The 17,493-nt window shown below is 36.7% G+C and overlaps 1 protein-coding gene across 1 annotated transcript in view; it reads right to left on the bottom strand.

The window, feature by feature from the left end:
- Nucleotides 1-17,493, bottom strand: part of LOC109082382 (zinc finger and BTB domain-containing protein 16-A-like) — a 50,954-nt gene that overhangs the window by 28,605 nt on the left and 4,856 nt on the right. Inside the window, exon 3 of the mRNA XM_042755472.1 lies at nucleotides 3,279-3,376. Coding sequence (XP_042611406.1) covers nucleotides 3,279-3,376 — 98 coding nt within the window. The remainder of the gene's footprint in view (nucleotides 1-3,278; nucleotides 3,377-17,493) is intronic.

Genomic DNA, 17,493 nt, shown 5'->3' with positions numbered 1-17,493 from the left:
AAATTTATAAATATGTAAATATGTATATACTGTGTATATATATATATATATGTGTGTGTGTGTGTGTGTGTGTGTGTGTGTGTGTGTGTGTGTGTGTGTGTGTGTGTGTGTCAGCCAGCATATGGAGGTTAAAATGTATTATGGGAACTTTCATTGTTCTGCGAGCTTTGCAATTTTTTCAACCCTGTTACCGAAATCTGGGACCAAATTTTCCAGCAATAAACATTAAAAATTTAATTTTAAAAAGAAAAAAAATTGTATTTACATAAAAAATATACTTAAAATGCATAAACATATATAGATAAACAGATACAATTTTTTAAAAGCCTGTCAGTAATTGAGTTGAAAATGTAGCCCTAAATTTGGTCAAAGTCAGTTTACCAAGGTGTCACAATTTTAAGGACCATTACAATGAGTAAAACTAGCAAATAATAAATAATAATAATTATAATAATAAATAATAATAGTAACAGTATATACAAATATAAATAGACTATATAATTAATTCATAAATAAAAATAAATCATATAAAAATTTTTATTTTAAAACAAATTCAAATGAAAATATTTTTGCATATTTGACGGTTTGGATACAGTTGAAGAAGTCAAGACCTCTGACAGGCCAAAATCCACATTTTAAGAGGGAGGATACAGACATTACTTTCTATGTTAGGTTATTTTTAAATGTTTATCAAACATATTTAGGATGCACTAAGCTACAGCTTAGTATAATGTATTAATGGAAATCATCAGCACCTGTCATGTACTGTAGAACATGCCCTCGGACGTAACCTTTTAACACTTCGACCACGGTGCAGACATCTGCTCCATCCTCTCCAGCCTGCCTCCAAGGGCCTGCAGTCAACATTTCTGTTTTCTTTCTGCATTTTTGTTTTATTTAGGACTCCGCCAGTGTCCTCCCTCCACCCCGGTGCTCACGCTATTTTGGAAAGCAGTGGCTTGGAGAGCAGTCAAGTTTGATTAATTTTGGGATTTGGGTACAGTATGTTCCTGGACACACATCTGCGAGCAATCATAAATGCTCCAGAATGCTGGCAGAACATTCAGACCTGCCGGCAGCTGATGATGTCATCAGTGCGAGGGAAGAGCTGGCGTATCGCCAAGCTCCGAGCACAGGGCTTCTCCCAGACAGAGAGAAAGACAGAGAAAAAAGAGAAAGAGACATTAAGAGAAAACATCTTGACAAGGCTTTTCAGCCCGAATGCCGCACATGATGAAGATCCGCTCTCGTTTCTGCTTCATGTCGTGCGTGAACAAGTGCGACGGCGGATTACGAGCAGATTAAATGTGAGAGTAACTGAATATTGTTGCCAGTGTTTATGATATTGATTTATAGCAGATTAGGAGGGTTGGATTTAGGGACAAAATAATAAATCTCTTCCTCTCAGACAGAGAACAAGAGATAAAAGAAAGAAGAATTTTCAGTTAATTTGGTGAAGAGAGCTGTCAGAATCTTGACACAAACGTGTGCTGATGAAGTCAAGTGAGGTGGGCTTCACAAACCCTCCAGAGAAACGACTATAGACTTAATCAGACAGATGGACACATGCTCTCTCTCTCTCTCTCTCTCTCTCTCTCTCACACACACACACACACACACACACACACACACACACACACACACACACACACACACACACACACACACACACACACTTCCTGCTGCCAGTCTAAGTGTATTTCCCCTCAACTTGAAACAGGACTTTCCCCTCTAAAGCACAATTTAGTGTGGGCAACTACTGAGTTCAATAAGCATCAATCACATTGTAGCACCCCTGATACTGAAGCCAGAGCCTTGATCTGAAAAAGTAGTTTTGAATCCTGCCTGCGATATGTTGCTATGTAATTTCTCCATTTTTCCTAAATCATGTCCCTTCTCTGTTATCATAAAAGTGACAAAACACTTCAGATTTTTTGATGGGTATTTAAAACATTTTTTGAGTGTATATTTAAGCACTTTTTTGGGGGTGGGGGGGGGGGGTATTGGCATATTTGTGTGCATACTGGCTATAACTAAAATATAATAGTCTGTATCATATATAAAGTGGGGTCAACTTTTCACTAAAATTGTTATGCTGATAACAGGGAAGGTTTTATGAATTTGAGGAATAAATTGAATGGAACACAATACGTCAATATGGTCTATAAATGTCTTGCATTAGCAATGCTTCAAAGTTTCCATTACTTCATTACTTCAAAAAAAAAAAAAAAAAAAACTTTCATGTACCTTCTAATCACTTAAATAAAGTGATGTTCTTCCACAGTATTTTTATTTCCTTTTAGGGCCTTAATTTGTAAAACCATGAAACCCTGTGATAATATTAATGTTTTTTTTATTTTTTTTTTTTTTATAAATTTTATTTTTACATAGGACAGGACATACAAGATATATTGTATATATATATCATATCATTTGTAATTAAAAACAAATGTTTTACTTAAAGGTGTTAATAGCAAATTGTATTAAATAGCAGAATTAAATAGCAGAACTGACATTTTATATGAAAAACCCTTGCCTGTAGCACACTCTGTAAAGCAAAGGCTTAAAGGGAAGATCTTAAAAAGCTACAATAACAAATAAAAAAAAAAAACAGGATGACAGCTGGACAGCATAAACCCAAAACACAAAGTCTCAGCACTAAACTTCATTTTGCAGTCTGCGTCTGGTTTATTTTATGTCTACGGTTATGCAACGGACCTTTTTGATAACCAAAATCTGATGGCAAAAGTTTGAAGTTAATAGCACACATCGGCACAAAACAATACCAAACACTTACATAACATGTAACAGCATCATTTCAGCATGATCGTTTAATTATGGGTTTGGATGTGTATTAACAACTGGATCCATCCCCTCCCTTAAGCGTGTTTCTGTCCTACACCTCCTCATTACAAAGAGAAAAAAAACAACAAGCTGGCAAGATTCACTGTACATACTGTACTAATAATGTGGCAAGGTGCCCAGACTGGATCTCTGCCAGGCTTGAAATGTGACAGTTGAGACACATACGAGACTGGAAAGGGAAGTGGGAAGATGGGGATAACCAAACACTGCGTCACCAACAGAAGTGCAATGTTCCATCTGTTACAGCAGGTTAAGCGTGTGGTACATGGTAGACAAACACAGGGCAACAGGGGGCTGACACTTGTTGCACAACAGCGATCACGTATCACTTGTGCAATGACACTTAAATCTATGCTTTCTTCCTTATCGGGACAACATTCATTCGTGATCATGGTATTTATGGGAGGGTTTACCTGAATGAGACAGCATGTGCATCCTCAGTCGTAAACTGTCCAGGAACTGCTTTCCGCAGAACTCACAGCCAAAGGTCTTTACTCCACCATGCAACTTCCTGTGGATTAAACATATATTGATAGATTACAAATTTAAACTATAAACAGTAACTACACACCTTGAGAGGGTCAGACCTGGTCATTTTCTCGACCTTGATGTTAACAAGGTCGTAAAGTAAAACAGATCATAAAGTAATAGTTATTTATTTCTTTGCCCAGCAAGAATTCAGTGAAATGACTGATGCCCATGAGTGTGTTAATCGATGTTTCTACTTCTAATGTTCCAAAAGAAAAGTTTTTAAAGGGCATGATAATGTACGTGAGGAGTTAAAGGGATAGTTCGCCCAAAAATTACAATTCTGTCATTAATTCCTCACCCTCTTGTCGTTCCAAACCTGTAAGACCTTCGCTAATATTCGGAACACAATTAAGATTTTTTTAAGGAAAAATCCGAGAGCTTTCTGAGCCTGCATAGACAGCAACGTAACTACCACGTTCAAGACCCAGAAAGGTATTAAGGGCATTATTAAAATAGTCCATGTGACATCAGTGGTTCAACCGTAATTTTATAAAGCTATGAGAACATGTTTTGTGCACAAAGAAAACAAAAATAACTAAGCGCGTTCACAAGAGTACTACGATGCATGAGGGTGAGTAATTAATGACAGAATTTTAATTTTTGGGTGAACTATCCCTTTAATTATGTTTGGTTTTTAGGTAATATAAAACATGCTTGAAACTTTTAAAATGCTTTTTTGCATAGTTCATTATATTTATTTTACAGAATGCAGTTGCAAGAGGAAATTTTCAGTGCATATAAATTCCAGAAGACTGTTTGCAGGAGTATATAGTATAGTGCAAGAGTCTTCTTGATTACATTTATGGTGCTTTATTGACAGCTTGAATTATTCGAATGAAGCCCTGCAACATTCTCCAAAACATCTCCATGTGTGTACAGCGGAAGAAAGAAAGCATTTAGTTAAATAAACTATTCCTTTTAAGTTAACAAAAAAAAAAAAAAAAAAACACTTTTATTTAGAAATGCAGCTTCATAAATCCACGCTTGATATTTTAAACACACCTGCGCCTGTGGCTCATAGTTTATTTTGATGATACTCTCGACAGGGTGCTGTGAAAGGTTTAGGGCACATACTTCAAAGACTTCAGGCACTCGAAATATTCATCAAGCAGGTCTGAATCAATTAGGCTTAATACAGCAAAAGCTGTTAATGAACCGAATAGCATATGCCATCATCATCTGATGCTTAAAATAAACCTAGACCTGGATTCAAGAAACGTAACTTCACCTATAAAACCAGCATTCGGAACGGAACTAGCTTCAGCAGAGCTATGAAATATTTACCATCCAGACATAGTGACCCGGTGGCTTGAGAGAAAACATTTATGGCTTTGTTTTATCAAAAATTAAACAGAGAAAGGGTACACAAAGTACCAGTACAAATATAAACACACCATTTCAATGAAGTAGCTACAGCCGTGAGTAAACCATAAGGCTTAAAATCACATCAAAGTTAAACATGCCAATTGTCCTTTTAATCTGTCCTCTCGCTCTAAATATTAGTTTTAATTAAAACATATTAAATGCTCCTGAAATACCCCGGCAGTTTGGTATGTTTAACTGAGTCACGCTGTACATATCAACGACTCGTCCCCCGCCCACTCCTGTTCCCTTCTCTCGCCCGAATCCTTTCATGTGAATTCCAGCCACACACACACACAGACGCATCGTTGGCGCGTGCGCTGCATCAACGAGCAGTCAAGCGAACCCGCCGCAGACGTAACCTTTATTCCTGCTATAGAGCCCTTAATTATCACTGCTCTGCAACCGGGGCGCTGCCAGACATGCACGGGCTCATTATGAACAGGGGCATATTATTTCACCTTGAAAAAAAAGCTATTAAAGCAAACTCTCGCTACCACCAGGAACGGTCTATTAATACCAGGACATTCTGTTAAAGATCAATCAGAGTAATGGAAGCGAATTAGCTTTCTATTCGAATTCAAAGAGTCAACACCCTCAGGTATACAGTCATTTTTTTTTTTTGACCAAAGATGTTTGATCAGGTCATGCGCAGACAGCATGCGTCAGCTGCATTTCACAATCTGTAGCATCTGCTGTGTCGTCCCCCTTTGCAGCCACAACACAGGGTCTGAAATAGACCGCCTGACAGAGCCCAGCCTCCCATAAACAATATCCACTCAACCGCAGAGGATACGCTGAGCACCGCTGTCGGCAGCCAACAGACGTTATCTACAGATTTGTGTGTTTACTGGAAAAATACTAGTGCTATCTTAACGGATGCTACCTTGTGGCTCGAAAATTACATATTATTGTGCAGCTAAGCTTTGATACACTGTACAATAATGACACAGCTTTTTAACAGTACCACATTAATGCAGATGGTCGACTACCTGAGGCCTGATTTATAAAGTGTGCAAGTCCAAACCTGACTTAAAATAACCTAACAAATCAATTGGGGCTAAAGGGGTTCCCATAAATGACAATTTAAGTTCACCTAATCTCACTAATTTGACCCAGGTTCAATGAGTCAAGATAATTTGATGTGCATGCTATTCTTAAGCAGCCCTTAATGTCGGACATGGAACAAATCGATCCACCACGGCAAACAGTGAATATATTTGTGCTGTTTAATGCATTTAAGACGTTCCTCAGTGCATAACTGACATGTCACAGGTATATACACCATCTGTAAATGTTAAAAGTCATGCAAATATATCCATTTTGCTCTCAGGAGTGGGTGAGGTTTATTTCAATGAAACAGGCTTTAGATTTTTGTGGTTTACTAGTGTGTTTATCTAGATTATTCCCTTTGTTTAGCTTTATATAGCTAAGAATGTTGCTTTTAAAAATATGTATTTAAAGATGCAAACTACTCTAGTGGGTTTTAATTAGCATGCTAGCAATATGCTTTGCTTCATCCAATTTAAAGCACTGGCTCCATATCCATCAAAACACCTCTTTTGTCATGATTGCAAGACAATTATTGTCATACCCTACCAAAATGCACTTTTGCATTTTTTTTAAGGTCTGAATGTTGTTTTTCATTGTATCGCGCCATGAGCGCTGTGTTTTTAATTTTCAACATTTCTTAATTTAAAAACAACTTCATTTTTCAAATCAAGCTGTGATTTATTTCATCCAGCAGTTATTTTAATGTATGCTGTGTGAACATCCTTAAGAAAAAATATCTGATTTGTTCTGACGGATGTCCTTAAAGGGACAGTTCACCCAAAATTCTGTCATCATTTACTCTGTTGCTCTAAACTTGCACAACTTTCTTTCTTCTGTGGAACACAGAAGATAATATATATATATCTTATTTTGTGTTACTTTTTTACAAGAAGGTTGTAGGTTTGGTGAAGGTGAGTAAATTATGACAGAATTTTCTCTTTAAGAAAGAATAGTACAGTACACCCACCAGCTACCACCAACTAGTCAGGTTTGCATGTCCCTACTACAAACAGCTTACTTTATGATGTGAATGCTTCGGATAATACACAATTGAATATTTACTTTTCATCTAAAAAATTCATTGTGAGTAGCCAATATTAATTTATGTATCGTTAAACCTGTTTAGCAGTTTGTTTGCTCCGTAACAGGAGCACCTTTCAGAAACCTCCCTTTAATCTTATTCCCTCTGTCCACTTGAAAGACAAGAAAGATTTAACAACACTGATCTGAGACGTGGAGAAATACCTGGTAAATGGAACAATGAGAGGAAAATCAATACTACTCATCTCGATCCCAGTCAAAACAACTGTCATTGTCAAAGCAAATCCAAATAGACACAGACATAAAATATCATGACAATTCACTACATTATTTATATAGCCTAGTTTGAGCTCCAGCAGGCACGTGCACACATAGACATCAAAGGGGACTTAAGCACCTGCCCTTTTTCTTCCTTGAGAGAAAGTGCCCTTTTTTATATATATAAATTAATATATGTATTATGTGTGCTTGTGTATGTTTCTGTTTGCACACAGCTTTCCCTGTCAAACAAAAAAAAATAATTCTAAATATCAGGTCGGGTCAGGAATTGTTGAGACTCTGTTGATGCCTTTCTCCCCTCTGTGTCTCCGAGCAGCACAGCAGTGTAGAACACATTGATCGGCACATGCACATCACTGACAGGCAGAGAGCTGCAGAAGTGAAGCCCTCCCTCCCTATCCAGTTGTGTTTATCTTGGTTTGGAGGTGAGTGGTGATGAACAAAAGACTAAGCGGACTGTGCCTCGAATTTACAGCTAATTATCCAAAATACAAAAGGCAAATATAGTTAATTTGTCGTGCTAACATCCATGACTAATGAGCTACCATGTAATAAGTTAGCTAAAATTTAGCTAAGGCAATATATCATGGGCATACACGCTAACTTAAAGGAGAAATGACAGTTGAATACAGTAAAATTAACGTCATCAGAATCACTACATTGATATGCAAATCAGGCGTTAAGTAATTAAAATTAGCTAATTTGCATACATTTGACACAAGGCATTGCAGATGAACAGGACAAACACAAATATATAAAGCATATCACCACAGAACTTCCCCAGTTATTAGTTAATTACTTACATCAAGAGTATTTTCCCTTGAAATGTTATGTTTAAATATGCAGCTAGTTTGTTTTGGTTAACTTAGAAAAAAATCTACAGAAGCAAACAGACGAGGGTAGTAGGCTTAAATGGGTCAACGGATGCCCATTTTCCACAAGTTGATATGATTCTTTAGGGTCTTAATGAAAAGTCCGTAACATAGTTTGGTTAAAATTTCTCAATGGTAGTGTTAAAAACTCTTTTTTTTTACCCTGTAAAAAACAGCTCTTTTTAGAGCTAGTCGTTTTGTAGCATTTTCCTTTAAATGTAAATGATCTCTGCTGACCCCGCCCCTCTCTTTTGAGCTGCTCTCAGAGACACTGTTTACTTTAGCCGCATTCATTGTGAAACTTTTTTTATGTAGTTTTATTTATGTAGATCGGGGGCACATTCCCTTCAAAAACGAATGTAATCCATTGAGTCTTCAGTGGCTCAGATGTCAGGAGTAAATGACGACTGCTATGTTCATTATTACAGCCAACAACAGAACACCTCAATCTTGTATTTAGTCTAAGACTCGATGGCTGCTCTGTTAATTCTTCGTCATCAGTTAGGAACCTAAGTGTGCTATTTGAAAGCAATCTTTCTTTTTAAAGCTAAGTTTCTAGCATTTGTAAAACTTTATTTTTCCATCTCAAAAATATATCTAAATTACAACCTATGCCCTCAATGTCAAATGCAGAAACATTAATTAATGGTTTCATGACCTCAAGGTTAGTTTATTGTAATGCTTTATTGGGTGGTTGTCCTGCACACTTAATAAACAAACTCCAGCTGGTCCAAAATGCAGCAGCTGGAGTTCTTACTAGAACCAGGAAGTATGACCATATTAGCCCGGTTCTGTCAACACTGCACTGGCTCCCTATTAAACATTGTTTATCATTGCTTATTACTTATAAAGCCCTGAGTGGTTTAGCACCTCAGTATTTGAATGAGCTCTTATTGCATTATAGTCCTCCACGTCTGCTGCGTTCTCAAAACTCTGGCAATTTGATAATACCTAGAATTGCAAAATCACCTGTGGGCGACAGATCCTTTTCCTATTTAGTGCCAAAACTCTGGAATAACCTACCTAACATTGTTTGGGAGGCAGACACACTCTGTCAGTTTAAATCTAGATTAAAGACCCATCTCTTTAACCTGGCTTACACATAACACATTTCTAATATTCAAATCCGTTAAAGGATTTTTGGCTGCATTAATTAGGACAACCGGAACTTTCTACACTAATATTAGTCTGTTTCTTTCTTATTCTGAGGTCACTGTGGCCACCAGATCCAGTCTGTATACAGATCATATGGTCACTGCAGTCACCCAGATCCAGTACGTATCCAGCCCAGATGGTGGATAAGCACCTAAAGATAACCTCGACAGCACTGAATGTCAGCGGAGACCAGGACAACTAGAGCCCCAGAAACAAATCCCCTGTAAAGATCTTGTCTTCTAGATGGCCACCGGGACAAGACCACAGGAACCAGTTGAGTCCTCTGCACAATATGACTTTGCTGCAGCCAGGAATTGAATTGCTGGTTTCATCTGGTCAGAGGACAACTGGCCCCCCGACTGAACCTGGTTTCTCCCAAGGTTTTTTCTCTATTCTGTCACAGATGGAGTTTTGGTTTCTTGCCACTGTCGCCTGTGCCTTGCTTAGTTGGGGACACTTAATATCCAGCGATATCGTCGACTTGATTGCACAGATACTATTTAAACTGTACTGAGCTTGATGATGACATCACTGAATTCAATGATGAACTGCCTTTAACTGAAAATTTAGTGTTTACTATTGTCATTTTGCATTATTGACACACTATTTTCCTATTTAATACTGTAAAGTGCTTTGACACAATCTGTATTGTTAAAAGCACTATATAAATAAAGGTGACTTGATTCAATCGCTTAGGAATCATTCTTGTCTGCATCTGCTCCAGCGGTGGAACAATAGCGGACTGATATAAACGAAACAATATAATTGAAAAATAGCAGTAAGACGCCAGTCTAGTCTGTGCTGAAACGCTACTGTCAATCAAACTATTGTGGGAGGGGCCTGTTTTTGTGATGTCACACAGACAGGCATCTGAGATCGGCTCGATTTGAGAAAGGGGTAAAGATATTAGTAGATTAAAAAAAAAAAAAAAAGCACTGGGTGGATTTGTATCATTATAGCGTGGTTGTGTACCACACTGCCAACACACATTTCAGTTCAAACTACTTGTAAAAGTGCATGTAGCATCCGATGACCCCTTTAAAACAAACACCTTAATGTGTATTTTGGAAATTTCCTTTCCATTAGAGCAAAAGAAAACACGGAAGCAAAATAGACCAAATTCTCAAAACTCAACAGTCCTGCCTTAATAACTTCATAATTTTGATCTCAGGCTCCTCATTTAAAAACTATCCATTTTATTAGTATGTTGTATGCTGATAGATCATAACAGCCCTCCCTCAAATGTGAAACAAAGTTCTTGTCACCATCAGTTTGAGTGTGTGTGTGTGCATGTTACAGTAAGTGTAATTATAACAACATTGTGAACTGATTATTTTGTAGACATCTGTTGAAAAAGGAAACAACATGAAACAATTGGGAATTATTGTGAGGGAATTAAAATAAATTGATAAGTAAGTCAGAGTTGTGTTAATATATTTAACGTTTTGTTTAGAAAAAAAGAAAAAAGAAATATGAGAAGTGCCTTTTTTTCCACTTGAGCCCCTGCCCCTCAAAATGTCTGTGCACGTCTCTGAGCTCCAGTATCTGACAGTGATATACGGATACGGACAGTAACAAAAGAATATTAAATAATCCTGAAGTCATATTAACATTAAATCAATATTATACATGGAAACTGAACTTCTGAAAGCATGTCATGTTAAAACTTAATCTTCTGGTAAATTTCAGGACACCTGCCCTGAATGAAACAGTTCAGACGAGGTTAGAGGAGAAAAACCAATCTGTAAAGATGATGGTCCATTTGTCTCTACAGGCCGCTGTTATACATTCTTATTAAAATGCAGGCATTAAAATGTCGACTTTCTCTAAGGAGACAAATTGTCGAGCTGTCTGTTTAAGACAGGGTAAGCGCTTGTGTTTCTGGAGTGGGCCACTGGAAGTGGCTTTGATTAATGGCAGGCCAGAGCTGAGCTGCTAGAGTACCTTTCCCACTGAGAGAGCAATTCAGGGGCTGATGTGTGCAATCGGATACTAGAGCACTGCCAAATTACCAATGAGGCGGCTTTAAAGGAAGTCTTCCCTAAAGCAGTGTGAGAAAACCGTATGATGCATGAATGAGAAAATAGAAACACTTCACACAAAACCACAAACAAATGTCCATTTATCAAGATACGGCAACTGGAACCGTTACACAAATGATCATAATTATGTGCGTTGGAACTTGAAAGGAACTGAAAAGAGCAGGTATTACATTACACGGTACAAATATAAAAATATGGCAACAGTAATGTACTTTCTATTTGAAAATAATTACATTTGTAAATTGTATGAAGAAAATGGCAGTCTAAAAATTTAAGTCCAATTAGCAGCAGCTCTACAAGTCACATGATTTACGGTATCATTGAAGAAACAGTTCACCCAAAAATGAAAATTTGCTGAAAATATAATCACCTTCAGACTATCCAAGATGAAGAAGAGTTTGTTTCTTCATTGAAACAGATTTGGAGAAATTTAACATTACATCACTTGCTCATCAATGGATTCTCTGCAGTGAATGGGTGCCGTCAGAATGAGAATCAAAAGAGCTGATAAAAACATCACAATAATTCAGAAGTAATTCACACAACTCCAGTCCATCAACTAACATCCAGTGAAATGAAATACTGTGTGTTTAACTTAACTTTAAACTGTCGCTTCTAGCCAAAATTCAAGTCCATAATACATAATAACGCTTCCTCCAGTGAAAATAAATAAATAAATTAAATCCATCCCCTGTTGTCCTCTACATCAAAACTGTGATGTTTTTATCAGCTCTTTTGACTCTCATTCTGACGACACCCATTCACTGCAGACAATTTATTTATTTATTTATTTTTATTTTTTTGAGTGAACTATTCCTATATCATCCAACAGTCAAAAATTCTGTCTAATCACATAGAAAAGTATTAGCAAACCTCTATTCAACAAGTCACATGATTAAAGGTGTCATCCATGTCTGTAACACACACAGGGAGACATAAGTTGCACACAGATGTTTAATACTTTTAAATTGGGTTTGCTAAAAACATAAGTTATAATAAAATTTCCTTAAATACCATTAAAAATTCAAAACAAATTGTCACAGGCAGCATATATATTATTAAAACCAAGTTTGGCAGTGGGTACACTGACATTTTTCCTCACAAGGCTAGACAAAAGAAACAGGAAAGATCCTCTGCAAATTGGGAAGTGTCCAATTTACCCGTGCAGCGGATGCTCAGTGACCTGATGGCATTGTGTGAGTGAGGCCAGTGCCATTATGACAGCACGAGTACATCCTCACAGCTGACTGTGTTTCCCTGAAGGTCTATTGAAAGATTGCCAATGGTAATTTCACAGAGTTCTGTCTAGAAAGCTTCAGACGCTGTTGTGCAGGTTGGAAAAGTGCCAAATGTTGTCTGGAAACATGGTGTAACAACAGTGTGACTGTTGCCATGGATGATTATTTTGTACTGAAAATGTAGATACTCAGTGGGCTACCATAACTCACAGCCTCTCAACAAATATTATTATTCTATTAAACTCAGATTCCAGGTAAGGTTATGTGCTTCACTCAAGGTCAATGTGACACTACACAAACAAGCACCATGGCAGGCCTACAGTAACCAGTCATTTTGTTACACAATGCACCCCTCAGATTTGATTCAGTGGCCTTGATAGTAACCTGAATTGTTGACCTTTATCTGGATATTTTTCTAAACTTTACACATCAAATATTACATTGTGGGGTTCACTCAGTACAATGAATTATCTACCACATGCTATCATTTTACATGAGTAATTCATTACAACATCTATCTATCTATCTATCTATCTATCTATCTATCTATCTACTCTTTATTTTAAAATACTATATCTTCAATTCAAAGTTAAATCTACATTTTAATTATGATTTATACTTTAAACAAATTAAAAAAATGGCCTATTGGGAAAGAAAAAAATAATTGAATTGAACACTTTTAAAACAAGTCTTAATCGTATGTAAATTTGCTTCAAGAAAATTAACCTTTTTAAGGATGTTTAGACATTTTACTGGTAAACAAGCTAAAAATACTAATTAATAAAATGATTTCTGACAATGTAACTATTAAAATTCTGTGTAAATACCAAAACATTGAACTGCTTGATTTTTAGAGATGTTACATTAAATGGTCATCATTCATTTCTGATATCTTTGTAAGACAAAGAATGATTCAAAGCCCAAATTAGCCCAAATACTGTGTATCTCTGCATCTTCTTCAAGCTTATATACACTATGATGAGGGAGTAGCTAGTAGAGTAGCTACAAACACATTCTAGGGAAAGAGCTGGACTCTTTTTTTCTCAGTGAGCCAACCAGAGCTCTGGCACAAGAGCCACATTACTGGATGGAATTAGTGTGAAATGCAGGCTACAGTTCATCATCCAAAGATTAAACTAACCTTTAAATTTGATCAGGAGTTTGGGTTACAAGTGAACAGACAGCAAAACATGTGGCTGAGCCAACAAAATCAAAGGTTCGAGACAGATTGTTTGTATTTTGGCATATTACGCTAGAGTTTAGGAACTGTGACTAAAGTCACTGTTTTTCAGCTGAATCTCAGAGTCGCCAATCAATAAGTCACCCAACCCCCAAAGCTACGGCCAGAGCTATGAAAACAGGCGCACACACACAAACACACAAAAGAGGGTTTGAACACAAGAACAATGTGAGAGAGAGAAGAAAAAACACCCTCAGGGCGCCAAAGGTCAGAAGTTTGACCTGACCCTAAAGAGTTGACCTGTATAGCCATGATAAGGGCTGAAAGAGTCCTGTCTTTGCCTGATAGCAGGCTTTGGGGTGAAAAGATACTAGAGGGCTTAAAGTCTTGACCAACTGGATTCCAGAGGTTCGCGGAGATGACAGAAGTTTAAAGATCACTGGGTGGCCATAGTCTTGTGGGACAGGAAGGGCTTGAAGCGCTAATGAAGCTTGACCAGGGCAATGCTCTCTCAAAACATATCCTCTCCGGAGGCTGGGTTATCCATTAATGGGCTCAATGTGTGTTCTTTGGCCCTTTCCACACTTTGTACATCATTATAAACATCACGCTAATCATTCAGTAAATTAATGATCTATCACTAGAGCTATCTTTACAAATCTAATATAAAATAGTTCATTTAATACATAATACTTTAATCTAACAAATCTGAGAGGTTTATTTTTTATAACACTAACTGCATTATATAAATAGTTTTTTTTTTTTTTAAAAAACAAAAAAAGCATCATATAAACTAAAATAAACATTACAAAAAAACCTTTAAGATAGTTCAGATATTATATTATATTGTATTGTATTGTGTTTTGGATTTTGGAAGGGCCCTATAAAACGAATTACTGGAAAACTAAAACTAAAATATGGATTAAAATAAAAATGGATCAAATATAGATCAGAAATGTAAATCTATTTTGTAGTTTAACATACATACAAAAAGTGTTTATTACTCTAAATTTAAATTAACTACATTTACATTTATTCAAGTAAAAAATTAAATAATCATGACTGGATGAAACTGTATTAGGTAACTCCAACAAACTCGTTGTTAAAGGTGAGATCTGATGAAAATTACTTCACTACTTATTGTCCATTCTCATTGTTTTTTATTATTAGAAGCTCAGATCCCAACATAGTTGACATCAACAGCATAGATGGCATTATCTGTGATAATCTCAATCAGGTCCACCAAACTTCCTGTTCAGAAGGGGCATATACAGTGTCCTCTCAGGAGACTACTGGTATGTAATTAGGGCTGCTGTTGTAGTTAACCAGAGGATAAAGGGAGAGGCTGAATAAACAAAAGATCTCATGAAGCAACAGTTGAGAAGACAAAAGATGAGCTCTGAAGCCTGGCATATCGAATACACTGATTATCTTCAGTTTCTTTACTTTTGAACGGCTCTATGTACACACTATCATTCAAAAGTTTGGGTTGGCAAGTTATTTTTACGATTTTTTTTTATGTTCATTAATTTGGGTGATCAATTTGCTCACTATTTAGTTTGATCAAAAACAGTGTTTTTAACCATTTAAAATGTAATTTATTCCTGTGATCAAAGCTGAATTTAAAGCACCATTCATCCAGTTTTCAGATCCTTCAGAAATCATTCTGATATGCTGATATATATATATTCTTTCTTCTCAGAAAGACAGCTGCACTGGTACGCTTTAAAAAATTATATTATCAGTAAGTCAAATAGAACTTATGTTTTTACATTACTATAGTTCATCAAAATAAGTTGAGTAATTATATGAAATTAAACTTGTTTAATGTAAGTATAAATGTCTAATGTCATTTAAGTTGAAATGACTTGTACAATCAAGTTGATTATATTTAAACATTTTAACAGCAGCTGAACTTAGGTTTTAAGTTGAAATAGGTGGATTTTATTTATTTTTTACATTGTATGTTGTTAAACAACTGTCCAATCCACAGACTGCACTGTTCTTCTATCCCTCACAGCCTCATTTTCATTCCTGTCTAAACTTATATAGAACAATGGAATATTACAGAATTGCCAAAAGAACAGCATTTATTTCAAATATATATCTTTTTGTAACATCATAAATGCATTTATTGTCACAATCTAATGCATCCTTGCTGAATAAAAGTGGAAATTATCATTTTAATCTTACTCCAAACTTTTGAATGGCATTGTGTCATAGTTTGCACAAAATATTAAGCAGCACAACTGTTTCCACCATTGATAATAATAAGAAATGTCTCTTGAGCAGGAAATAAGCATATTAGAATGATTTCTGAAGGATCATGTGACACTGAAGACTGTACTGGCTGCTAAAAATTCAGCTTTGCCATCTTATACAGTGAAGTAATTTTATATATACAGCTTTGCAAGCTACAGGAAGTAGCTCTATTAGCTCTATTTCCTCTGTCTTTCTTGACCTCTCTCTGTCTCTCAATCTCTCTATGTTTGCTCTATAACAAAAGATCTAATTAGAGCCGTGAGCGGCGGGGCCTATGTGAGTGCTCTAGGATCTCCCGCTTCCAGGGATTCCTAAGCACTGGAGCTGATCTGTGTCCCCAGAGCCCCTGCACGCATCAGTCGTCTCTCTGCTGCCCGCGGTGGATTGTGAGTACACATCAGCGGCAGATTAAATCCACTCAGTGGAAAGCAGCACATTCCTCGGCTCGACAACGGGACAGAAATGACATGCATGACAGGACCGAGACCAGCACAGCGGCTCGCAGAAGTCTTAATCCAGATGAGTGTGTGTTGCATGACTGTTGTGATGTGTGTCTATTGCTACTGCATTTATTCCAAATGGATGTTTGTGCCTTAAGTTGTTCCAGAGGACTGGGAATGATTTGGCGGGTGCATTTGGGTTAAGATTCACGACTTTGAGGGCCTCTCGCAATTGGGGCAAAAGTTTAACTATTATTGGTATTGGGTCACCTCACCATGACCACAATGACCCCATGGGGCCCCAGGGCTTTTATATTGTCCTGTGTGCAAGACAGATATCAACGGATCTTAACATCTGTCACTGTTCACAGACCAGAAAAGGGCAAGTTGAGTTTATGAACAAATATTAGTGACTGGCTAATCTACTGACCTACTGTCTGGATGTGGTTGATTTGGCAGACAAAATGTTTTCAAATATTAATAAACATTAAAATAATTTTGTTAAAATTTGTTACTGTAAGAAATAATAATACAATTTTATGCCATATTTTTATTACTATTTTTTCTTTTCTAATTGTCCCAACTTAAATATCAAAATGAATTTCATGAATTCATTAATTAAAAAAAAAATGCTTACCATAAAAATGTACATTATGTCTTTATTAGATCAGACCAAAAAAAAAAAAAAAGCATTATGTGTTTTAGTGCCACACTGGAACGGAGAACACCTGATAGCATGGGTTCAGACAGGAAACCCAGGTCGGTGTCACTGGGTTCAGCATTTGTGGAAATGAATGAAAGAGTATCAGGTGTGCCGCAATACACACAACGTGTGGCCACTTTATCTGTATCTGACAGAAGGCTAAAGTCACTATCAGACCATCTTTACCACAGAGACTAAGGAGAGCAATGTGGGGTTATCTTCCATAAATACAGATAAAGCTCAACCTACTGTTTGAGAGTCCAAGTTTAAACTGCATGGCCATCAGTCAAACCCAAACCAATAAAACTGAAATAATGATGGCCTTTGGTTGGCCGAAAAATGGATTTCATATGTCAACTACAGCAATAAATATTTTATTTTGACATGGCGTGACACCAGTTGGGTGCCCACCAAGTGAAAGTGTGAGGACATTCTGTGCGAAAACAAACATGCACAAACATGCCTGATTT

The sequence above is a fragment of the Cyprinus carpio genome, unplaced genomic scaffold (genome assembly GCF_018340385.1).
Source record: "Cyprinus carpio isolate SPL01 unplaced genomic scaffold, ASM1834038v1 S000006701, whole genome shotgun sequence".
Taxonomy (NCBI): domain Eukaryota; kingdom Metazoa; phylum Chordata; class Actinopteri; order Cypriniformes; family Cyprinidae; genus Cyprinus; species Cyprinus carpio.
The sequence above is the reverse complement of the archived record's forward strand: the minus strand, read 5'-3'. Positions and strand labels throughout refer to the sequence as shown.